The sequence below is a fragment of the Manacus vitellinus genome, unplaced genomic scaffold (assembly GCF_001715985.3).
Source record: "Manacus vitellinus isolate BGI_N305 unplaced genomic scaffold, ASM171598v3 scaffold_12_pilon, whole genome shotgun sequence".
Lineage (NCBI taxonomy): Eukaryota > Metazoa > Chordata > Aves > Passeriformes > Pipridae > Manacus > Manacus vitellinus.
This window is the reverse complement of record NW_021938949.1, coordinates 19086560-19110858: the sequence shown is the minus strand read 5'-3', so window position 1 is coordinate 19110858 and position 24299 is coordinate 19086560. Positions and strand designations below refer to the sequence as shown.

The 24299-nt window shown below is 55.8% G+C and overlaps 1 protein-coding gene across 1 annotated transcript; it reads right to left on the bottom strand.

The window, feature by feature from the left end:
* Positions 1-425: 425 nt before the first annotated feature.
* NTN3 (netrin 3) lies at positions 426-23520 on the bottom strand. The gene is given in 8 exon segments (XM_008929570.3): positions 426-1883; positions 2121-2195; positions 8270-8323; positions 9271-9420; positions 15664-15852; positions 22553-22831; positions 22834-22854; positions 22857-23520. Coding segments are annotated over 8 exon segments (1761 nt in total). The 3' UTR covers positions 426-1554.
* Between the last annotated feature and the right edge of the window lie 779 nt (positions 23521-24299).

The following is a 24299-nucleotide window of genomic DNA, read 5'->3' as shown; positions in this document are numbered from 1 at the left end:
CCAGAATCTCCAGCAGCTTCACCAGTGCACCTGCATGCCCACACAGACATCTCCCAGGACCTAAATCCTCACTCCCCAAACTTCCTTGTCCTGAAACCCAGCAGTGCTCCACCGGTCTCTTCAGCTGGAGGCTCCAGCACCACTCTGGGAAGCCCAGAAGCACCAGACCTCCCCATGGGATGGGGAGTCCACACAAGCTGCCATGGTCTCAAAAGGGCAAAGCTTCATCCTAAAGAACTGGAAGACTGTGATGTGGGCTACAACACCTCACTGAGCCATTCAATAACCGAGGCAAGGTTTGTAGGGAAAGGAATATCTATTGTCAGAGCACCTACTATTTCTATTCATATTTATTAAGCCAAGACTGCTACAATCTCAACATGGGAAGATACTGGTGTCTGTTTAACCAGAGACTTATACATGGTGAAAAAGATATAAGAGACTAGAGGTGGATCAATGAAAGCTCTTCTCTCTTCCTGCCACCTCTGCCTTGTGCATCTCCTTGGACAACCTTGGCCAGAGAAATACTTCCCAGGAGAGCACACAGTCCGGCCAGCTCTGAAGGATGCACACCAAGGCATATGATCACTTGGTGTCATCTCAACAGAAGCAGGTGGAATTATGTCAGTTGGCACCAGGTGAGAATATAGGGGCGTAGACCTGGCTGGCTGGCCGATGATACAGGATGGCTCTGCTCAGCCCAGGTTCAGGGGGAGCAAGTGGATGTGGGAGGGGAAAATGGGTGTCTTCAGGTCTTTCCCACTGGGTTGTCTGGACTATGCCCCAGGACAGGTAAAAATGAGGGATTGAGAAGTCTGTCCCTTTCTCCCTGGTGGCCAGCAGCACACTGCCAGGGCCTGGCTCCTCCCTGTGGCACTGCAGCACAGCATGGGTCCAGCCCCAGCCAGCAGTGCTGGTCCATGTGAATCCAAGGTCACTGAGGAGTCAGGCCTTGCAAAAGTTCATTTGTCCTTCCTGGTGGAGCTCCTGGGGCTGGTGGCTCTGCAGGGCTGGATAGTTTCCTCTCAGCCTCCCTGCACGCACATCTGGGTGAAGGACAGGAGACTCCAACCTCCTGTTCCTCCTGGGCAAGGAGAAAGGCAGACAGAGGTCTGACAGCAGCACATTTTCAGAGTGAGGAAGAGTCATACCCTGGATGCTGGAGAAGGGGGAGCTGTCAACTCAGATGTCAACACTGGGTCAAAGACAACTGTGTTAAAGGTAGTATAAAAGCCTATAAAATGAGTGCTATGGACACCAATCCCCTCCGAGCTCCTTCCAGAGACTGGCACCCACAGGACCTTGCTCCACTTTGCTCCTCATTAAAGGTTTGTCATTACTGCGTTATTTTTAATACACACTTAGAGAAAAAGACCGACACGCACACCCAGCCGTGCACACGCACACACAAAGGGAAACCATTGCCAAAATATACACTATAGACAGAGAGTCTGTTCACACTATATATATGTACAGAGTCTGTGGGTGCAGTCTGACAGTGCCCAGCCGGGCTGGGGCTGAGCACGGGGTGGGGACAGGATGGGTGGAAACACCTCAGGGCTTCACACACTTCCCCTTCTTCTCCCGCCGTTGCAGTTTCCGAAGGCGGCGTGTCCAGGCGTCCCGCCACTGGATGACCAGGCTGTTCTTGTCGGCCATCAGTCCAGGCCGGTCGGTGGAGTTTTCACTGATCCCCATGACCAAGTACTTCTTGCTAATCTGGATCTTGGGGCACTTGCAGGACAGGTCTTTCAGGTGAATCCACAAGAAGTTGTCGCCACGCTTGACCCGCTCATCGCGGCACTTGTAGACAGAGAGGATGTTGATGGTGAACTTGGCCCAGTTGGCCACCGTCTCCATTTCTAGGATGTTCACCTGGACCACTGAGGGAAAAAAGGGGGAGGCGTGGTGATGGGGGATACTTTGCCTTGCTCCACAAAGGAAGCTTTGGTGGTGGGAACTGCCTGTCCCCAGCAGCCCCCCCCCGTCTCATCCACCATGACTTTGGGAGGGCTAATTTGCGGACCCCTCTCCATACAGAGTGTTCCCCACCCACAGCCAGCCCTCGTCTGCCTCTGGGGCAAAGCCCAGCATGACCCAGGGAGGCTGGAGGTCCTTACCATAGTCCTTCTTGCAGTACTTCTTCATGTTAATCTTGTAGTTGCCCTTGGCTGGCTTGCAGTAGGAGTCACAGTCTGCAGGGGAAGAAAAGAGGGTTGAGCAGAAAGGAATGGATGAGAGGAATGCAAGTGAGGTGAGGGTGGCCACCGTGGAGAGCAGGCAGGGGCCATGGACAAGGAGAGTGGGAAGAGAGGATATGGCACCAATGCCACAGCTCTGACAGCAGACCAAGGGGGTTGTGATCCTCAGGGCAATTCAGTCCTCAGGGGCCAGAGTGGTGAGAAGCACCCTCAGGGGCAGCCCCTTCAGAGACCTGTGCCTCCTTGGTTCCTATAAGCAAGGAAGGGGACTCAGGCTGGGGGAAGGAGGCAGGAGAGGGAAGTGGCTCTGCTCCACCAGGTCACTCCTGCTGCTCAGGCATCCCCTGCTCAGGCTGCTCCAGAAGGGCTGGGGAGGCCATCAGGCTGCCCCCCATCACACACACATCCCTTGCTGTTGTCCCCCAAGGCTCCTGTCCTCTGGGAGGTTTTTTTCTGTGCATTTCTAAAGCCTCCAGATTTGCATCTCAAGCAGAGGGAGGGCAGGGAATGCCTCTTTCCTTCTCCCCAAAGGCTTTGATCCCAACAATTGCCCCAAGCAGCCCTGTTCTTCTCCTTTCTTTCCCCTGCCATCTTCCTTTGAACATCTCAATTTGTCTCTTTCCAAATGGCATGTTTTTTCTAAACCCATCTTTCTTCTTTTCTCTCCCTTTTTCAGGTTCTCCCTCTGGCTTGGCCCTGTGTCCCGGGATGGAGCCAGCAGCCTCTGAAGCTGTCTTTGTTTGTGGGTTGCCACAGCAATCACTGGGGATGGAGGCGAGGGTCTGGAGGAAGACAGGGAATAACAGCACCCCGTGCCAAGGGGAGGAGGAGAAATGAAGAAAGGAAGAAGCCCGGGAGCACAAATTCCCCCTGGGCTCTGCTGTTCTCCTCTCTGCCCAGCTCCTTTTTATCTGGGACTTCGTGCCGCCTGTTCCAAATTTGTCAGCGACAGAAGCAGCACAGCACGAAGCTAATTCTTGGCAGAGGGGGGTGAGCTCTGATTTGCAGCTCAACTCCCCCCGTGCTGCCACACTGCCCCTCTGCCTGGGCTGACAGAGCTGCCTTGGCCCTGTTGCATCCCCTGGGACAGCGGTGGTGGCTGTGGAGGGGACACAGGATCCTCTGGGAGAGCAGTGGTAGCTGCAGAGGGACTCAGGCCCTCCCCATGCAGGGTGACTGCTGAGCACACTGGAGTGCTTGGTGCCCTCATCCACTGCATCCATGGGAAGTGCTACAGCCTCAGCCTGCTATATCCCCTGGGATATGCTACAGCCCCATTCCAGACACCACTGCATCCCTGGGATGTGCTAAAGCCTCAGCCTGGACATTGCTATATTCCCTGGGATATGCTGCAGCCCCATCCCAGACTCTGTTGCATCCCCCCGAGACGTGCCACAGGCCCACCCCCCGACACACTGCTCCGTCCCTTCCTGCTACATGAAAGGGACTCTAAAAGAGAGCTCCCACCTTATTTTGGGGAGCATCTGTCAGGACAGGAGACCTTTTCCTCCCCAAGTAAAGGGGCACAAAACCCATCCTGCAGCTGGCAGGGTGATGGGTGGTGGGACCAGGCTGTGGGGCAGCCTCAGCCAACCTGCCATTCCCCCCCTTGGTGATGGGGACAAAGGGAAAACAGAAAGAAATCCAGTAACTGCCCTGGGCTCCTGCTGGTGATTACCAACATAACACTGGGATCCAAAAGAGGCAGAAAATGGGGTTGGGAATTAACAATTTGGGATTAGTTTGGGGATTTTTTTAACCATGGCTTTGTGCTGAGGAATATTACTCAAATGTAAAATCAATTCCTGCTCCGTTTATGTAAGAAACTTGGGAAGAGAAAAAAAAAGTCCATTAACTGGAAGCATTTCCCTTCCTTGCCCCTGAGAACATGGCCTCCATCACTGGGTGTGGGGCAGACATGGATGCTGTGGCTGGGAATTGTCTGTGCAGCTGGATGGGGCAGCTGAGCCCCACGGAAGGGCTGGGGGACAGCAGAGACCTGACCCAGTCCCAGGGTGTGAAAGTGCACCTGCAAAGCCCAGAATGCTGCTGCATCCCTGGGATCCACTACAGCCACTACCCCCGACACTGCTGTATCCCTGGAATATGCTACAACCCCATCTCAGGTACTGATGGATCCTTGGAATAAGCTACAGCCTGATCTCTGAGACTGAGACATCCCTGGGATGGGGTACAACCCCATTCCTGACACTGCTGCGTCCCTGGGAGATGCTACAGGGACAGAGTGGGAGGAGGTTGCTGGCAACCAGAGCCACTGGGCTGGCTCCCTGCAGGGGGAGTGTGTGTGAGAGGTGGCAAGTCTGCACATCTGGTTTACTTCTCCTCTCCTTGGGAAAAAAAAAGGAATATTTTGTTTTAAGAGAGATGTAACTTAATTAGGTGTTATGGCTGCAAATCTTTTACTGCTTACTTTGAATTCCTTTAAAGCCCTGTTTTGCGCTCCATGAGTTTTGTTAATTCTGCTAACAGGGAACATGGATTTATTTTTTTCCATTAAGTGGAAAATATTTTGAGATAATAATAATAAAAATTATGAAAAGTGGACCCAGGACGTTTCATCACCAAGCCAGTGAGCTACTCAGGCACAGAGATCAAAGCTGGACCTCAAAGGCTTTGGAAGATCGGAAAGGCAGGAGAAGGCTGGGAACAGTGATGCAGAAGATGGCAATGTCAGTGAAAAGCCCGGACACACCCGGGGATGGGACCCCCGCAGGGAGGAGGATGGGGAGAAGGGGGAAGCCCAGCACCTGAGCACGGCAGCCCCAAACAATGTCCCCCTGTTCCTGCAGCCGGCACCTGCTGCCAGAGGCAGGGTGGGAGGTGGAGAAATGGGGGGGAGAAGGGGCTTGGATGCTGCCTGGGGTGGGAGGACTGCGTGGCATTGAGGGGCTGAGGGCCCCTTGGGGAGTGCCCTGCTTAGGGGGAGCTGAGGGCTCCTGGGGCAGAGGGGCATCAGGGTGCAGGCAATAGGCAGGGTGCTAGCAAGATGCTGGCAGTAGGCAGGGTGCAGGGTACACGCAAGGTCCTGGAAGCAGGCAGGGTGCAGGCAGCAGGCAGGATGCACTGCTGTGGCCAGCCCTGCCCATGGCACAAGCACACTGGAGTTGGGTAACCCAGGCAGTGTGGGGCAGGGCAGCATCACCCCCCACCTCTGACCCCCCCAGGGAAGGGGCAGTATGATCCCTGTGCCCTGCTCCCCCAGTGGCACAGGCCCTGGGCAGAGGCAAATACTTTGCATTAAAGATATTTGAGCTAGAAGCCAGAAATATTAAACCAACAAACCCACAGATAAACTGGAGGCAGTTTGAGGCAGACCTGCTCCTCTAAAACAAAGCAAACAACCCAGCTCTTCACCAGCACAGTTTATTTTTGCGCAGCTGAACAGCTCAGACATCACTGTGAGACTGTTCCTATTTATAAAGCACTGGAGGGGAATCACCTTGATTAACTCTGGTCCACACAACTCTCTGTTGGCAATAAAACTGTTCAAATCCCCCTTTCCCTCTCCACAGTGTTTTCCTTTTCCCAAAGCCTGGTGTTCCCAGCTCCCTCCTCACAGCAGGCAGGGTAGGCAGGGCAGGCAGGAGCAGAGGTGGTGGTGGTCTGCCCTGTCCCACACAGCCCCCCCAGCAGTGGTACCCAGCCCCCTCAGCAGTGGTACCATCTTCCTGTTGGGCAAGACGTGCACTCCAAGTCCCAGCTCTCCTCCGCTGCCACAGCGTGGAGTGAAACCTCTGCCAGGTCCAGGCAGGGCTGCTCAACTTGTGTCCTGAAAACACCTCCTGTTTTCCAGAGCCTCTGTGGAGTAGAACTGTGAGGGCTGGGCAGTGCCCATGGGCGGTGGGTGGGCGCTGGGCTGTGCAGTGCTCCCAGTCTGAGCCATGTGCAAGGAGCTGAGCTATCAACCTCCTCCTGTGCATCTCCCCTCTCCACCCCCATTGACAGGCTTTACTCCTGCCATAGAATCACAGAATTGTTAAGGCTGGAAGAGACCTCCAAATCATCAAGTCCAAGCTTCGACCAAATACCCTCATGCCCACTAAACCATACGTGAAGTGTCACATCTACTTGCTTTTTGAACACTTCCAGGGATGGGGACTCCACCACTGCCCTGGGCAGCTGTGCCAGGGCCTGTCTACCATTTCAGGGAAGAAATTTTCCCCAATATCCAATATAAATCTTCCCTGGCACAACTTGAGGCCTTTTCCTCTTGTCCTGTCCCTTGTTCCCTGGGAGCAGAGCCCGACCTCCCTCCCCGACTCCCTCCTCTTGTCAGGGGGTTGCAGAGCCAGAAGGTCCCCCCTGAGCCTCCTTTTCTCCAGGCCGAGCCCCCCCAGTTCCCTCAGCCCCTCCTGGTGCTCCAGCCCCTTCCCAGCTCCGTTCTCTCCTCTGGACACGCTCCAGCCCCTCAGTGTTGGTCTAGTTGAGTGAGGGGCCCAGAACTCCACACCTTCAACACACCTTGTCCCTGCCCCTCTCCTACAGCCACCGAGGGCGTGCATAGGACTGCAGGGGCCGTGCTGGGAGATGTTCCCAGAAGCCTGGGGAGTACATCCCAGGCACACACCAGCCTGGGAAGAGGTTGTTGGTGTTTTCCACCACCAAGGCAAGGTGGCCATGGGAAGGGGAGCTGGAGAGAAGGTCACAAACAGAGCACTGGCTCTCTGAGAAGCACATAGGCTTCCCTGGGATAGATGTATCCTGACCAAGGCAGGGGGAAGCTGCTCATTAAATATGGGTGTGGGGAGATGGGGGTGCCCCTGCTCTCTTCATAGGACCATGTGCCATGGGACGGAGTGGAGGATGGTTCAGGATGTCTATTCCACCACACTGGTATGTGGGAGAAGACTGAGGTCATGGGGACAGCAGGAAGAAGGGTGGCCTGAGGAGGGAGGGGGCAGCTTCTTTCCATAGATTCTCCCCCTCCACTGGCTTGAAATCCCTACAGAGGGATAGAATTGGGATGGTTGAGAACAGCCACACTGCAGTGCTGATGGGACTGTGAAAGGAGAGGAGGGGAGAGAGAAAATCCCTGCTACAGCCCTCCTTACTCTGCTGGATGCATCCTGCCATGGTGGCACAGGGTCCAGGGGCCAGCACAGCACTTCTACTGGCATGTGCTGAGACACGAGGGAGCTCAGGGCACTTTGGTGGGACCTTGGGCCATGGCTGGGCTGGAAGAGGGACACTAATCCACCAGTTCAGGTAGCATCCATGCACACCCAGCAGTGCCTGGCCCCAGCTGAGCCTCTGCAGGAGCATGAATAAACCTGCAGCATGCAGGGAGATGCCAACCTTGCTCCAGCCTGGGGGGCCAGAGAAGCTCTTCAGGAGCTCTAAGGACCATGGCAGCAGTGCTTCCCTCGCCTGTGCAAAGCCTGAACCCCTCAGTGGAGCTGTCCCTTCTCACTGGGTGATCACAGCAGTGACATTGATCCTCCCATTGCCCCAGCACCCCATGGTCCCATCACCCTGTGCAGCCAGGATGAGCAGCTTATACCCAGACCCCTCACTCCTGCAGACCCAGGTGAGGTGAGTTCCATGTCACCCATGTCCCAGGGGAGACCTGGCAGCCTGTGCCCCAGCACATGGGCCCAGCAGTCTGCCTGCAGCTGATAACCTGCCAGACATCCAGTGCCCCAGCACCTCCTAGAGCACCGGGGCCCTGCAGAGGCAAAGGGCACTGGCACCAATAAAAGGAGGTTGAATAAAGCCACTGGTGCCATGTGCCACAACCCCTGCTGTAACCTGCCAAGGGATGGCAAGGCCCCAGTGGGTTGCATCTCTGCCCTCCTCTTTGGAGAGGATGGAGAAGGCCTTTCCCAAGAAAGTCCATCAATCTTAGTTGTCTCTTTTCCAGAAATACATAGGATTTCAAATCTCAGTCGCTAGTTTCACTGAAATTTTTCACTATTCATGTTTTGCCAAATGGTTTGCCAGAGCTCAGCCCTTCCCCCTGGTGTGCCAGGGACAGGAGTTGGGGTGGGTCCCCAGATCTCTGGGCAGGGCTGGGGCCATGGACTTGGCCAGGGACATGGAGCACTTACCTGCAGGTGCCTCTGTGCTGGTGACTAGGGAGGTGGGGTTGATGGCAGGGATCTCTGGAAAAGAAAGGAAGAGGTGTCTTAAGGAAAGAGGTCCACAACTCTAGGGGTGACAACTGGGAAAAAGCCCTCTGAAAATGGACTAGAAGGGGGTTTTGGGGGTCACAAATGAAAGATGATGGGATGAGTCTGACCTGAATATCAGAGGCCATCTAATAGACCTGGAGATGTCCAAAGTGAGTTCAGTAAACTGGGACAGGTTGAGATGCTGCAACCCTCATGAGCCCTAAGTTGCTGTGTGGAGGTGTGTGCTCCAGGGATGGATGTTCCTCAGATGCTCAGCTCATCTGAACTCAGTTTAGACATTGGAGAGATGCTTGGCTGATCTCAGCATGCTCCAGGTTGCCCAGCACAGGGATAAATGTGGGCAAAGACAACACTTTCTGAGAAGTCTTGGCAATAAAAACTGGTGGAAATTCTGTCCTAACCCTAAATCTGGGGAAGAAGAGAGGGAGAGGAGCCAACTCCACCAGCTCACCCGCACTGTCACTGCTCCAGCAGCCCCAGTGAATGCAGCAGGGTGGGAAGTTGTTCCTCTGCCACTTGGGCCAAATTCAAACCCACTGCAACTATAAACAAGGTTTTGTGCTGCCCACAGGCCCTGGCCCTGCCCCAGACGTGACCGCGCTCCGGGCGCAGCCGCATGAGGAGAGCACTTGCTGTGGCAGAGGATGGGACCCAGCAGAGCTGTTTCAGCCGGCTGGAAGCACTGACCCAAGGGGTCTTCCAGAGCCTCTTGCACTAGGGAATGTGAAGCACAGGCCACTCCACAAAGTGACCCACCATCCTCCTCAACCACCTCCTGGAGAACACCCATAAGGACAGACCCTCTCTTATCTGAGCCTCTACCCACTGCAAGCCATCCAATGGGGGTGGGGGACCAAGGAGCATCTCCTGGTGCTTGTGGGGGTCCCCGAGTGCTAGGCAGGGTGCGGGGTACTCACTGATGCAGGGGGCCACGGGCGAGCGGCTCTGCTGGTAGCCCTTGGCACAGCGGTTGCAGGTGAGGCCAGTCACGCCATCCTTGCAGGGGCACTGCCCCGTGGTCTGGTTGCAGGTCTTGCCGGCTGCACCAACAGGGTGGCAGTCACAAGCTGGGTGGGAGAGAGGGAAAAGATTATGTGAGAGGGGATGCAAAACACAAACCCCAAACTGGACCCAAGGTGCAACCCTGAGAGAGGTGAGGAGAATGAGGCCCTTCCAGTGCACCACTGGAAAGCAGTTGCTGGAGCTGGCACTGACCCGTGGGTCTGAACCAACCATGGCCCCACGTGCTGTGAGCAGCACAGGCAGGAGTGTGAGCAGACAAAGCAGTTGGCCAGGGTATGGCCCTGTTGACAGGGATGCTCAGGATGAGTCCCTGGAGACACTGCAACTCCCACAGGGGCCTGCAGCCACCAGCTCTCTCACCTCAACCCCAGGGAAATGCTCCTATTGCAGCAGTAAAAGCTATTTTCTCCACTTGCTCCCCAACCTCTGAGCTTTTCAGTCCATAGAGCTAAACCAACGCTGAGCTTTTACACAAACATTGACCTTGTCTTGGGTTTAGGATGAAGTGGGTCTTCTCAATGCTTCCCAAGCTCATGAGCCTCAATGCCCACCTGACTCCTGGAGACCCTGGGCAAAGGATTACCCCATGCCTTTCTAACACAGCCTTTCTAGGGACAAGCCATGCCTGAGGTGGGTGAAAGTTGGGTTTCCACGCTCAGAAGAATGCCGAAGTGGCTCTCCATCACACCACACTGGAGGACAGACACACTGAGGTTGTCTACATGGAGGGACGTGGGAAGGAGATGCTCCCTCAGGAGAGGACCTTCCCATCTGTTTGCTTGGAGCTGGGCTGGCTACAAGCTGGAGGAGGTTATCTCAGCTTCCATCAGTGTAAGAGTTGAACGTGATTTCAAAGCAAAACAAAAACATCTCCCCCACCCGCCCCCGCAGCCCCCTGATGTTATCGTTTCTCTAATTTTCACCAGATGGGATTGGTGGGAGCACCATGGCACTCGGGCCCTCTCCTGCACAGCCAGAAACCAGAGCGAGCAGCCTCTAATGGGGACCAGATGCTCCATCCTTATCAGATCTTGGCTGGGACTGGAAGCGGACGTCTTTCTGACAGGGATATTTTGGGGCTCAGCTGTGATAACAAATGGCAGCGAGCGAGGGAGTCTTGGCATGACGCGGGGCCGTTGGAAACACAGGGGTTTTCTTGGGCCCCAGCAGTGTGTTCCTGGTGCAAAGCTTATGGATGGGACATAAATCTCAGCCCAATCAGGATCCAGTTCATCTAAGCCCATCTCTCTTCATGCAGTGGAAGGAGGATTTCAGTGACTCTGGATGTTTTACCTGGATTAGTAATTAAGGCAGCTTTGCTCATCCTAAGTCCACAACAGATCAGTGTCATTGGGGGATGAGTTTGGTTTCTGCCAGACCAATCTCTGCCCCTTAGCCCTGCCGTAGAGGAGAGATTTCCCATAGTCCCAGAAAAATACACTGCTCCTTCCTGCTCCTATGGGAAGAGCGTCCCAGGCAGCAGTGGGTCCCTGTGTTGGTTTTGGCTGGGGTAGAGTTAACTTTCTTCACAGTGCCTGTGAAGAAAGTTTTAGATTTGTGCTGAACATGGGGTTGATAATGGGGTTGAGATGTTTTTGTTATTGCTGGGCAGAGCTTACACAGAGCCGAGGTCTTTTCTGCTTCTCATACTGCCACACTGGTAAGGAAGTTGGGAATGCCTGGGAGGCTGGGAGGAGACATAGCCAGGACAGGTGACCCAAACTGACCAAAGGGATATTCCAGACCATATGACATCATGGTCAGGGGAAAAAGAAGGAGGCTGGGGGGGAAGAAGGCAGAAGGAGAGGTTTGGAGTGATGGTGTTTGTCTTCCCAAGTCACTGCTATGCAGGATGAGGCCCTGCCCTCCTGGGGATGGTTGAACACCTGCTGCCTGTGCGAAGCAGAATTCCTTGTTTTTCTTTGCTTGTGTGTGCCTCTTTTGCTTTCCCTATTAAATTGTTTTCATCTCAACCCACAAGTTTTCCAGCTTTTACCCTTCCAGTTTTCTCCCCAATCCTGCTGCTGGGGCATGGGGGCTGGCAGGGTGAAACCACAGCAGTCCTACATTGCAGCGTGGCCCATCCCACTGCTCCAGCTGGAGCATCTCCATCCTTCCTCATCCTGACATGACCTGTGCAGGGGGGCCAGCCCAGGGACCCCCTCCTGGCCCCAGGGAAGGCAGGTACCGGGGGCATGGTGCAGCTCCACACCACTGCCCACACACCGAGCCCTGCTGCTCCCAGCCCTCCGGCTGCCAGGATCTGGCCCGTGGAGCTTGAATGGTGGATTAAGTCACTAGCTTGGAGCTTAACTCATCGAGCCGTGCTTGCCAGAAAGCATGTCTTGCACCTCATATTCAGGGTATTTCTGCATCTTGAGGCTTAGCTGCTACTGCTTCACCGGTTTTCATTGGAGAAAGCTCACGGTTTACAGCTTTGTTTAAATTACTGGGATTAATGCACAGGCATTCTTTATTTGACTTTTCAATTACCGTCATTGAATTAATCCTGTAGGTTGTTCTGCCTTTTCCACCCTCCCAGTTTTTCCGTCTTGCAGTATCCAGTGGTGGGAGGGAAGCACTCGCTGGTGGTTGAGGGCTCAGCTCAGTTAGACTCAGGCTTGGGCAAGCTGCAGTTGGTATTTTTGTGCCTATTTCAAAGATGCTGCATCCCAGGAGAGACAAACCACAATTGGAGAGGGATTTAGTAACATGAGTTGGGGTTTGCTGAAATAAGATGCAATGGTTCATGGCCTCTGGACTAGGGATTTGCCTCCTGGTTATGAGTTGACCATCTGCAACCTGGTCTAGTGGAAGGTGTCCCTGCCCATGGCAGGGAGTTGGAACCAGATGATCTTCAAGGTCCCTTCCAACCCAAACCAGTCTGTGATTCTACGAGCATCCACCTTTGCAGTGATGCTCAGCTTCTGCCTTGGACCAGTGCTGTGGTAGGTGCAAAAGCCTTCATTCAAAGCCACAGCCCCCCATTCCCATCAACCTGCTCCACATCTGCTTTAAACATCTGTTGTCAGGATCCTTGCTGTTTCTTTTCTTTCTTTTTTTCTTGCAGGAGTGTAGATACCTGAGTTGTAGGTATGGGACACATCTTTGGAGAAACCAAGCCCAAATTGTGTTGTCACATCTCTGTCACTGTGTACTTCTGTATCTCTCAGTGACAGCTCTCCCTTCCCAGCACCTGGGACCCTGCTCCAAAGAGCTCCAAATCCCAACAGATCCACCACTGGATAAGTACAAGGAAGAGGTGGAAATGCTCTCTGCTTTACTGAAGGAGAGGCAGCCAAAGTAGCAGAAGCATCAGGGATTTTATTATTAACTTTGTTCCCTGAGGCAGAGCCAGGAATTGGCTCCCCAGATCCAGGGTACCGTCTTCACTGCCAGATCCTCCTCAACATATGCACCGTGGCGGGGGTCGGCCCCGTGCACATGTTCATCTGGCTCGGCTGAGCCTTTGCAGCACTTCCAAACCATGGGCAAACCCTGCTAGCCCTCCGGAAACAGCACCCCCTGCCCAGGCTGGCAGAGACCTGCCTGTGGCTTGGCACAGGGATGGAGGCTTGTCTGGGAGGGGGGACCTGCCACAGCACCCCACTCCCCTGCCCCTCCTCAGCCCAGGCAGTTGGCATTTCTCCTGCACTGTGGCATCTGTCCTCACCCCATCCCATTAACTCCTGGGCATCCTGGGATGCTTTGCCTGCCCTGTCCCATCCAGAGGAGCCACCTCGGCTCAGAGGTGCTTTCCATCACCTTAATGCTACACAATTCCTGCCCTGAGGGGGGTGGAGCAGGCCTTGTGCTGACAAATGGTGGATACAGGCAGACGGAAGCAGCCATGGATGGAGGATGCTTCCTCCATCCTCAGCCCTGCAAGCAGAGGGACCTGAGCCACAGCCGAGTAGGAAATGCTGTGCCTGCAGTGTCCCTGGTCCCCTATACTTGTGCTGTATCCAGTAGTCCTCCCTGCTCCCAGACAAATCCAGCTTGCTTTATTAATTTTGGGGTTTTTTTTCTATTATTACTTTTTGGTAAGTGCTCTCTTTCCTGTATGGAACAGAAACTGAGCCCTCAATGACCAGGGAGGTGGCACCAGGGTCCCCAGGGCCCCTGGGGAGGCAAATGCCTGCAGGGCTTCCACTTTGGTCAGTATTGTATCAGGTAGTTTTGGAGCACAAGTAGGAGAAATCACAGAATATCCTGAGCTGGAAGGGACCCAATAGGATCATTGAATACAACTCCTAACCCTACACAGGAAAACCTCAACAACCTCCCCATGTGCCTGAGAGCATTGTCCAAGTGCTCCTTGAGTTCTGGCAGCCTTTGGGGCCATCACCACTGCCCTGGGGAGCCTGTTCAGTGCCCAACCACCCTCTGAGGGAAGAACCTTTTCCTAATATCCAGCCTAAACCTCCCTAATCCAAAGAGAAGCAGAGACTCCTCCTTGGGGAAGAGTGGGAGGTTAGGTGCTGCCCACAGAAGCTGAAGGGTGAGGCACAGCCACCCCAGTGCCTCCCAAGCCCCGGTGCCATTGGGGGTGAGCTCACAAGTCCCCAGCACTTGAGCACTCATGGAAAAGGGAGTTTTGCTGCAGCTGCCCCAGTCTGGTGGTGCTGCAGCAGGAGCTGAGGGCTTCTGCCATCCGTCCCTGGCCTCAGCCAGAGCCAGGACCCCTCCCAGGAATGGGACACGATCTTGGATGCTGTTCCATAGATTGCCAGGATGCATGCCCTGTCCTGCCTCCTCCTCTTCCTCTCTCCCAGTCCCTTCAAGTGTCACCCCAAGAATGCTGGCACCTGGCCTGGCTGCCACCTGGCACAAGCTTCATCAAGGGGAAACCCTCGGTGCTTCCAGGGGTTGCCACGCCCCTGTGGCATGGCTTGGCTGAGGCCACCGGGTGGAAACAGCACGTGGTCCCTGGGGACATGGGCTGTGAGGTGGGACCTGTCAGGTCAGCTGCTCAGGTGATTGGAAATGATTAGCTCAATGTTTGCTAAGGAGCTGGCTGCAGGCAGGGCCCCTCCCACCAGTGGCTGCTCAGCCCCGCTCCCTGGGACGAGCTCAAGCACTCCTGGGATGAGCAAGGATGCAGAGCCTGGGGCGGCTCACACAGCACAAGCGACAGAAGGACTCTACCTATTGCATCCCAACCCAGCTGAGCCAGACCTCCAACAGCACTACTGCACATGACAGGGGAACCCCAAAAGTCAAATCCTTCCATTCAGGTCTGCAGCCACAGTGTTAATGGTCTGAAACCAGCTCCAGTACTTCCTGTAGGCCCTACATAAACACATGAGCATCATGTTCTTGCAGCAGCGAAGGTGCCCAGTGCCCACACAGCTGCAAAATGCATCGGAGAGGAATCATAAGGGGACACTGTGCTCCCTTCCAGGAGGGACTAGCAATCTAAGATGGAAAAATAGGGATCAGGGATGAAATCCCAGCATCTAAACAGCTGTGGCTGACTTCCTGCCGACTCTGATGTTCCAGTCTGGATCCTGCCAGTCCTTGGGGACAGGCAAGGTATCTCCTTACCTCTAATTCTTTGGTGAAACTACTGTTTTGAAAAAGGCTCTGCAGATGAGCTGTGCAGGGACAGGGAAGAGGAACCAGGCAGGCTTGGCCAGGAGTTAGAGGAGAGAGAGGAGAAGTGCAGGTCCCATGATGTTTGGCACTGGCTGGGAACCTTGTGAGGTCAAGCTGCAGCTTGATGGCTTGGAGCCAGCATGGCTCCTGGCCAGGTCAAGGACAGCTACCAGGAACCATGGTGTTCAGCATCCCCCCCAAACAGGTCCCAAGAGCCACCCCATAGCTGAAATGCACCCTGTGTGGTCCAATGGAACCTCCGCCAACATCCCCAGGCCTTCAGAGCAGGGAACTCACATTCCAAGCATGGCTATGTCCCAGACAACATCCATATCAGAGACAGGATTCCAGCACATATAGTCAGATGCTGACTTCAGCACCTGCCCAGCATCTCTCCAAACACTGACCATGGAGATGGAAACTGCCACTACATCAGGACCCTCCCGGGATGGATGGGCTCCTGGCAGCTCCCTGCCTGTCATCCTCCCCACCCCTCGAGAACATGCTGGGCTCAAAGCAACATCCCTCCCTGGTGCCCTTGGGGTGGCAGAGGTCATCAGGGTGGTGGAAGCTGGAGGTGATCTGCCGGGCTACAAGCAAAGGGATATCCCAAGGATGGGCAGGGAGAACAAGGAGGCCAAGAGAGATTCTCTCACCCTTGCTGCCCACATGGAGACCCTCCAGCTCACCTTTGCAGGCCTTGCGGTCTGTGATGGACTTGCTGAGGTCTCGGTAGAAGCCCTCCTTGCAGTAGTGGCAGTGCCTCCCCGCCGTGTTGTGCCGGCAGTTGAGGCAGACGCCGCCGCTCTTGCGCCCCGACAGCTTGTACAGCTCCATGTTGAAGCGGCAGCGCCGGGCGTGCAGGTTGCAGTTGCAGGCTGCAAGGGAAGGGCAGAGAGTGAGGGCTGGAGGTGAAACCCGGGACCCCCTGGGTGGGCTGGAGCTGCCCTGGTGCCCCCCATGGCAACTGGAGGCTGTGCTGGGGAGCAGGATGGGCACAGCACAGCACAGCACAGTCCCAGAGTGCCGTCCCGATGTGCAGCATCCACCGCCCCACAGGGCCGGTGCCAGGAGGTCAGGGCAGAGCAGAAAGGGCACCTGCAGGGACAGGGCACCATTTGGCTGAAGGCAGGCAAGTGTGGGATTGAGGGGTGCAGTCAGGGGGTTTGGCAGTGCCAGCTGGGCACCTGCAGCCCCGCTGTTCCCCCTGCCCCTTCCCTGGCAGCTGGCTTTGGTGATAGAGCTCACCCGGCCTTCCAGCAGGACCACCCACCTCATGCCAGGGTGTGTGACAGCATCTCCCCGAATTCTCTGTGTTTAAGGCTCTGCCCTGTGTGCGTGAGCACATACACAAAGAAACTCACCTAGCAAGCCATGTGTGCTCACACACACGTGTGTGCACACAAACGTGCACATGTGAACGTGCATGCACATGGACGTGCACCAAAACAGTCCCAGCCATCCACACGTATAGCTGTGCACAGAAACATCTGCACACTGTTACATGTGCACACACAAATTAGCCCCAGGAAGCACAGGGTCCCCCCAGCCGATTCCACGTGTGCGAGATAAAAAGGCAAAGCACTGCCCGTTCCCACTTAACACTCTTGCAAAAAGATAATGGGAACAAGATTTCCTTCGGCAAAACGCGGCGCGCTGCTCCCCCCGCCCCGGCCCCCTCCCCATGCCGGTAAATTGAGGTTGGGTGAGAGTTTTTCCAGGCGTACTGTGAAATTCATTAACGTGTCAGCCTGGATTTAACTGTCCAGGCCTGGCTTGGCGGCCGTGTGAAGTTGCCTCCCCACGGCCGGCAGTGCCAGTGGGAGCTTCACCCCACACAGATCAAACACTCCCTTGCCCACTTTGGCACTCGGGCCACAGAGATGCCAGGGGAAGAGAGCCGGAGCAAACCCCAACTGTAAAAAAGAGCTTTTCTGGAGGCTTGAGTGGAGCGGAAGGTTGGTGCCAGCACCACGCGCTCAAACCTCGGCTGCCCCTGGAGCTCCCCCCGTGGTATGAGATTAGTGACAAATCACATGGCAGGCATCAAAATAACACCGGGTGCAGCTGTAGGTGCCTTTGGGGGCTTGTGCCTTTTGAGTTATTTTTTTTTCCCTGGTGCTAGAGGAAAACAAAGATTTTTGAGGTAAATTCTGGGTTGTGGTACGTTGAGGGAGAGAAGCAAATGCAGCCCAAAGTCTCAGGCAGTTCAGGATGCTGCTGAGCGGGGGATGCTGACACTCAGCCGGGCTTTGTCAGGGCCAAAAGAGACACAATGAAGTATCCTGACATCCATGATGCTCTTGCACCCTCCAGATAACAGGACAGGGACAAGCCAAGGTGGTTTTTGCTGCTGAACTGAGGCAGCTGCACAGAACTGTGGCAAAGGAGCAATTTTTGGGAGTAGAGGGTCCATATTATCCCTTTGCAGCACTGAAAGGCAAGTTGGGTCACACCAAAAGGCAGCTTTGTGTCCCTCTGGGAATGCCCCCAGCATCCTCTGGGGAAGGAGAGGGGCTGGCAGCCCAGAGGGAGGCGATGGGCAGTGGAGGAGAAGAGTTGGGTAAATGATTCACCACCCTTGGTGCAGGTCCCTCTCTGCCTCCAGTTTAATTGGTGAGGGAGTAACTGGCTGGGGCCTTTTCCTGGCATCGCTGATCCCAGCACGTCCTGGGCAGCCCCAGGACCACCTTTCCCTGGGAACATGCTGCAGATCCTCTGATCATACCAGGAGCTGGGTTTCAGAGAAGAAACCTCCCCTTGCTGCCCAGCATCGTCCCCTCTCCTTCAGGCAGCTGTGGGTCGGGTGTCGGCAAACTGCCACCACCTTAGCAGGATTCTGGAGCCACACTGGCCAGCCAACACGGGGACCTGGCTGGGCTTGGCCATACAGGATTGGGTGGCTGTCCCCACCCAGGGACAGGGTCACAGCAGCATGCGTGACCGTCTCCTCACCCCCCAGCGCAGCCATCCAGCGCTAATCGGGCAGACGGGTCCCCCTTACCCGGCTAAATACTCTCACTGTTCCTCAAGCTGAGGCATTTGCAAGCTCTGTCTGTCTCCCGTTAATCACTAATTAAAGGCTTGAATGTTCCCTGCTGTTTGGGGTATTAATAAGAATTTAATTACACAGTTTGGGGCTAATTATGTGGCAGCTCGCTTCCGCCCTTGTACAGTATGCCCAATTAAACAATCATATGATCAATTAAACAATCACAAGATCTAATAATTTGCAATAATAGACTAATTAAATGTTGACACCTTGCAATGGAGCAACCTTCTGTCTCCCTTTTGATAATGTTTGAACCCCTGCCCAGGCCACAGCCACCCCAAAACCTCTCCTCCTCTGGGCTGCTGTGGATGGAGAGCCTGGAATGATGGCATGAGGCGCTTTGGGACGGACCCTGGCACGGGACAGGCAGTGCCATTCACCACGCCACACGTGTGGCAGCCGATGGAGCCCACAGGGCAGGAGTGGGGCTCACCGCCCCTACAAGTTCCCTGGGAATAATTAGGGAAGGCAGCTGGATCAGCGAAACCCTAAACTGGCTGCCGCTGCCAACCCGCAGCAGATTCGAGCTACGCCCCTGCTTTGGCTGGAGGAGAGCCTGGCTGGGACACAGGGCAGGTTGAGGCTGCATCTCCACTCTGTGCATGGGAGCCCAGACCAGAGGAGCCCCTTCCCTCCCACCCACACTGCCCCTCCATCCTGGGGAAGGTGTTGGGAGAGAAGGCCCGGGGCTCACTCTGCTGCTGCCAGGAAGCAGGAGGAGAAGCAGAAGGAGAGAGCCCTACCCAAGGGGCTGCGAGGGGCAAGGCTGAGCCACTCCTGCCCCATCCCGGGAGGAGCAGGACTCAGGATGGTCAAAGAAGTGTTAATCCCATCTGCCAGGGTGGCTGCCTTCCCCTGCACCCAAGATCTGCTGGGATACCGCACCCCATGGGACGCAGGTGCCCAGGCAGGGGCAGCAGAGGAATGCTGTCTGCTTGCCCACCTCCTAAAGCTATCGCCTTCCCCTTGCTCTCCCCAGGGAAGGACCATGGCTGGTGGTGCTGGGAACACACTGGCTTTCCAGTACGTCTGCTGGGGAGCAGGTACGGAGAACCTCGTTGGGGGAACTCACAAAGGAAGGGGCAAACACATACAGGAAGGGGCAGAGGACACAGGGGAATTACATGTGATCCTCCAAATCCTACCACTGCTCTGGGGTTTGGTGTTTTCAGGCACTGGCATCCTGGCTGGACCACCACATTCCCCCGGCCCAAAGTGGAGGGAGCACTAGCCAGCGAGGTCTTCCCAGGAGAGCGCAGCCCCTTCCCCGCCGGGGCTCCGGATCAAAGCAAGGCCCAGGTATTATTCTGGTGCTCCGGGGAGTGCTCCCGCCGCGGTGGCCACAAAGGGAACAAGAGCTCCCGCATCACCAGCGAGTGCATCAATTACTTCCAGTGGCTGCCTTGTGCTAATCCGCTTCCCCTCCTTCCCCAGGCCGGGTGTTTGGGGGCCGGGCTGTCGAGGGGGTGACAGGGCTGTCCCCAGCAGCTCACGGGTGCAGGCCGGGACCGGCAGTGGTGGCCGGGAGGAGGAGGTGAGAGTCTGCAAGGATAAAGCTGCTGCATCACGTGGGGGTCCCCGGGATTTGGCGATCCTGCTCCTGCCAGCCTCCCTGCTGGGATTATCCTTCACTGAGCCTGTCCTGGGCTAAAAGCTGGGGGGGACACACAGAGGGGGACACATGTCCCTCTTTCCCTGCCCTGGGCACACCAGAGGGCACACAGAGCATCCCAATATTAGCAGGACAAGCTCCCTGTGGGACATGCAGCCCTTACAGGGTATCAGGAGAACCCCAGTGCCTTTGGCCCAATGGCCACACCCTGTAACCACCAGGCACAGGGCCATGCACCCTGCAGCACTGTGCCCTCTTGCCAAGCCTGCGGCATGGCAAATCCACTGCCACTGTCCTGGCTGTGACATTCCCAAACCTGCCTGCTTGCCAAACTCCCGCTGACCCCCTTAACACAGCCATGTCCCCACAACTGCCACAGCCACAGTGGAGTTGTGTCCTGTGCCGATGCTCAGGCCTCAGGTGGCACTGGGCTGTTTCATATCTGCATTTCCCAGAGACAAATTCTGATGAAATAAGAAATGGATGTCCTAGCATCGTGCCATGCTATAGGACATCTGTTTGTCCCCATGCTGTAGCAGGCAGACTCCCATGCCCTGGAGGGAGACAAACCCCCAGGCAGGGTGCTGGGGAGCACAGAGTCGAGAGGTGACACATCCCAACATGACCTGAAGCTGTACCAGCTCCACGGCTCCATTCTCACTCACTTTCACGGTGCTGCAACTCCCTATCCTGCCCCTCAGCTGCCAAGCTCCTGCATCCACCCACCCTCCTTCTCCTCCTCCTCCCCACTCCCCAGCCACGCCTGACTTCCACCACCGTGAGCCAACATCACCGATGCCCGACCGCAGGACAGAGTCCGGAACAGCCTCCAGGCTGAGCAAAGGGAACTTCCCGGGCAGCCTCTCCTTTTAATTGGTGCTAATTGCTGCGTCTGTTCGTGCTGGCTGGGGAGATGTCATTGTTGAAAGGCACAGAGGGGAAGGCTTGGGGAGCTAATCCAGCTTTCAGCCGCTAAGCCCTTCGGAGGCGGGTGATGGAGAAACTCTTTCAGGTCCCTTCAGAGAGGGTACAAAGCCCGAGAGGGGAAAGGGAGAAAGAGGGGAGCGAATCAACAGGAAAAAACTACTTTCACACGCAGCTCGGGGAAGGCTCTTTGTGTGCGGGGCTGTCGGGGGGGGGGAGGGCTGAAGGGACCACGCGGCGCTCCCGCCTCCTCTTCCCTCCCTCGTTTATCTTTTCAGCCCCATCTGCCAGAGGGGGGACGGGATCTGCAGCTGGGGGCAGGATGCTCAGAGAAACACTCTGCAACGCGGGACTCTCACCTCGCCATGGACGAGATGGACAGAAAACCTGCAGATGCTCCCCCAAAACAAGCCCTCTCTGGTTTAACCCCATATGTGCCGGCAGAGCAACCTCCACTGCTGTCCCACTGCTTTACTGGAGGATGTGGTGCTGAGGCAGATGTTGTGTGGGATGGCACAAGGGAGGCAGCCAGCAGGTCGAGGTCTCCCTTCTGTCCCAGGGGTTTCCATGGGCTCACGTGCCTGCTGGAGGCCTCCCCTGCCCGACCTGCAGCAGCCCTGGGCAGGGTGCACAAGGGAGGGTTTTTTGCGAGCTCTCATCTTTCTGAGACAAGTGGGAAAACACAAGGGCTGATACATTCCCACAGTGTGTGAGGTGGTTTAAAGCATCAGCTCTAGCACTTGCTTTGAATCCATTGACTTTTCAGCCATTCTGAGAAGAAATCTGCTGTAACATGTATATATTGAAGCAGACAGCCGGGATCTCAACAAGGCATCGATCACAAATACTAACAAGTCCTTCTGACCTTTGGCACATCACTGAGCCTTTCAGAGGCTGATTAATGGTACAGCTTTCCCTTGTCTCCATCCTCCCACCACCCCCTGAGACCTAGGCTCCAGTCCAGGAGGAGTGAGAGGCTATTCCTCCCTCTCTCAGACCTTCGCAGGACTCTGGCATCCCCCTGCCCCATTCCAAACCGGGAAAAAAAGGCAAAAAATCTCCACCAAAATCCCACAAAGATTCATAAGTGGGACAGCCAAGCGACATCAGTTTCATGTTTTGGAAGTGTTTCATTTTGATGACAATATTTTTAACCCATGGAAACCTTTGCAAGGACAAACAAGCTAAAACCACCACACCAGAGTGACTATGAAGGATGAAATGTCAAATTAGGATATCTCCAGTATTTCCTCACCCCCTGCCAGGTTTTTCTGCCTGATCCCTGTCCCCAAGCACATCTTGAAGGGGACACTGCAGTTGCCTCTCAGGCGCAGGGACAATTGGTTTGCTGCCCAAGGGAAACACTGCAGAGGGGCATCCCAAACTAAGGTTTACTGACAGCTGAAAGACACCTGTGATTTTTGGGAGGGTTTTGGTGCTTTGGTTCATGGCTGAACCACACCTGCAGCAAAGAGAGGGTGAATGGTTCACTGAATCACAGAATATGCCAAGTTGGAAGGGACCCACCAGCATCATCGAGTCCAACCCTCAGTCCTGCACAGGCCCATCCCTAAGAGTCCCACCCTGTGCCTCAGAGGATCATCCAAACACTCCTGGAGCTCTGGCAGCCTTGGGGCTGTGCCCACTGCCCTGGGGAGCCTGGTCAGTGCCCAACCACCCTCTGGGGGAAGAACCTTTTCCTGAGATCCAACCTGAGCCTGCCCTGGCACAGCTCCAGCCATTCCCTGGGTCCTGTCCCTGGTCTCCCCAGAGCAGAGCTCAGGGCCTGCCCCTCCTCTGCCCCTCCCCAGGAAGTTGTAACTGCAATGAGGTCTCCCTGAGCCTTTCCCAATCCTCTGGCAAGGGGGATGCTCCCCAGTGTCTCCAGACAAGCACAATCGCTTTGGCTCAGCACCCATCAATTCCTCCCCCAATGACCTGTTGTAGCATTTGAGCCCCAGGAAACAAAAAATATTTGAAAGCCCCTTACCCAGACACTCATTGGCCTCGCGGGCGCTGGCGCGCTGCCAGGGCCGGTCGTAGTGGAAGGGCTTGCAGCGGTCGCACTCGGGGCCCTCTGTGTTGTGCTTGCAGTCGCACACCAGCTTCTGCTCCTTGTCCTTCACGCAGCGCGCCGCGTGCCCGTTGCACTTGCAGCGCCCGCCCACCTGCAGCTCCCCCACCGCGTAGTAGTAAGGGGTCGAGCTGGTGCCCCCGCCCTCCTCCTCCCCGGCGTCCCGGCTGCCCAGGTCGCGGAAGAGGTGCGGCGGCTGAAGACCACGCGGATGTCGTGGCCGTCACCCAGTCCTGGAGCACAGGGCTGCTGTCGAAGTCCTGGGCAGAGGGTCGCCCGTCGAGGGTGCTGAAGGCGATGAGCCCGCCGGTGAGCGGGTACAGGTCGGTGAGGCCGTCGGTGCACAGGGCCTCCTGCTCGTTCTGCTTGGTGACAGTGGCTTTGCTGGGCTTGCCGTAGATCTTGCGGCACTGGGAGGAGTAGTACTGGTACGGCACCCAGGTCTTGCCGTAGTCCATGGACTTGAGGATGGCGGTGGACTCGGGCCGAGGCGAGCAGAACTGGAGGCTAACGTAGACCACCTCAAACTTTTTGCCGAGGGAGAGGGTGAGGGTGACGTTCTGGGGCGAGTGGTGGAGGGTCTCCGAGCGCCAACACGTCATGTTGGAGGCAGTGTTGAGGTCAGTCAGGTAGGCGGGTGGGTGGGCTCGGCGGGGGTCTGAGGCATTGCAGTGCCGTGTCGGGGGCTTCCCGCACGTGCTGGAGGCTTGGACCTCCTTCCCGAAGGCAGCATTGACAAATTCAGGGATGCAGCGGCGAGGAGCACCGCTCTCATCGTAGCAAGGGTCTGGGGGGGTCTGCTGGGCCACAAAGGGGTTCACTGTCTGGGAGAGGCCCAGCATGGCGGTGGTAAGGAGCAGGCGCAGGAGCTGCAGGATCTCCATCCTCCTGGGGTGGGGGAAGTGGCTCCTCCCTGGAGGAAGAGCAACAAGAGTGAATAGCACTGGCAGTGTCACAAGCCCATGTTAGGGGGACTGGTAAGGGATGGGAAACACCCCCATGGCTGGTCCTTCACCTGTGCCCACCTTCCCACCCCACATTCACTGATACATCATGCTGGGAGTGGGGCAGGGAGGTGATCCCTTTGTGCTGCCTTATCTACACCAATCTCTCACTGCTCATCAGTAGGAGTGCAATACCCTGGGAAACAGCGAAAGGAGGTGAGCTTTGGATGGAGGAGGTTGGAATCAGGGTACAGCCCTTCTCTGGCCTCTGACAAACCATCCTGGGGTGACAGGAATGTTCCTGCCTGCCAGCAGCCCTGGCTGTCACACAGTTTCAGAGACCCCGTCACTGCACAGTTGACAAGGGCTGGTGGTTGAGAATAGCTGGGGAGACCTTCCAGCTGCAATAGGAGCTGCAAACTCCAAGTTATCCAACTGCAGCACAAAACAACTCCTGACAGTGCAGGAGAAAGGAACAGCAGTAAAAACACCTTGGAGGCACATTTTGCAAAAGGCAGGAGGAGCTTGTTGGGATGAAGCCCTGGGGCTCCTAGGCACAGCACCACTTTCCTTGCTGGCCATGGCACAGTGGTTTCTCCAAGTCAGGGGCTGGATCCCCACCAAATTCCTCTGCCACGCTACCTGTGTAATCCTAGGGGATGTGCCCCATCTCCTGTGTCACTGGCTCAAAGAGTGGAAGAGGGATGGGAGGTCACATT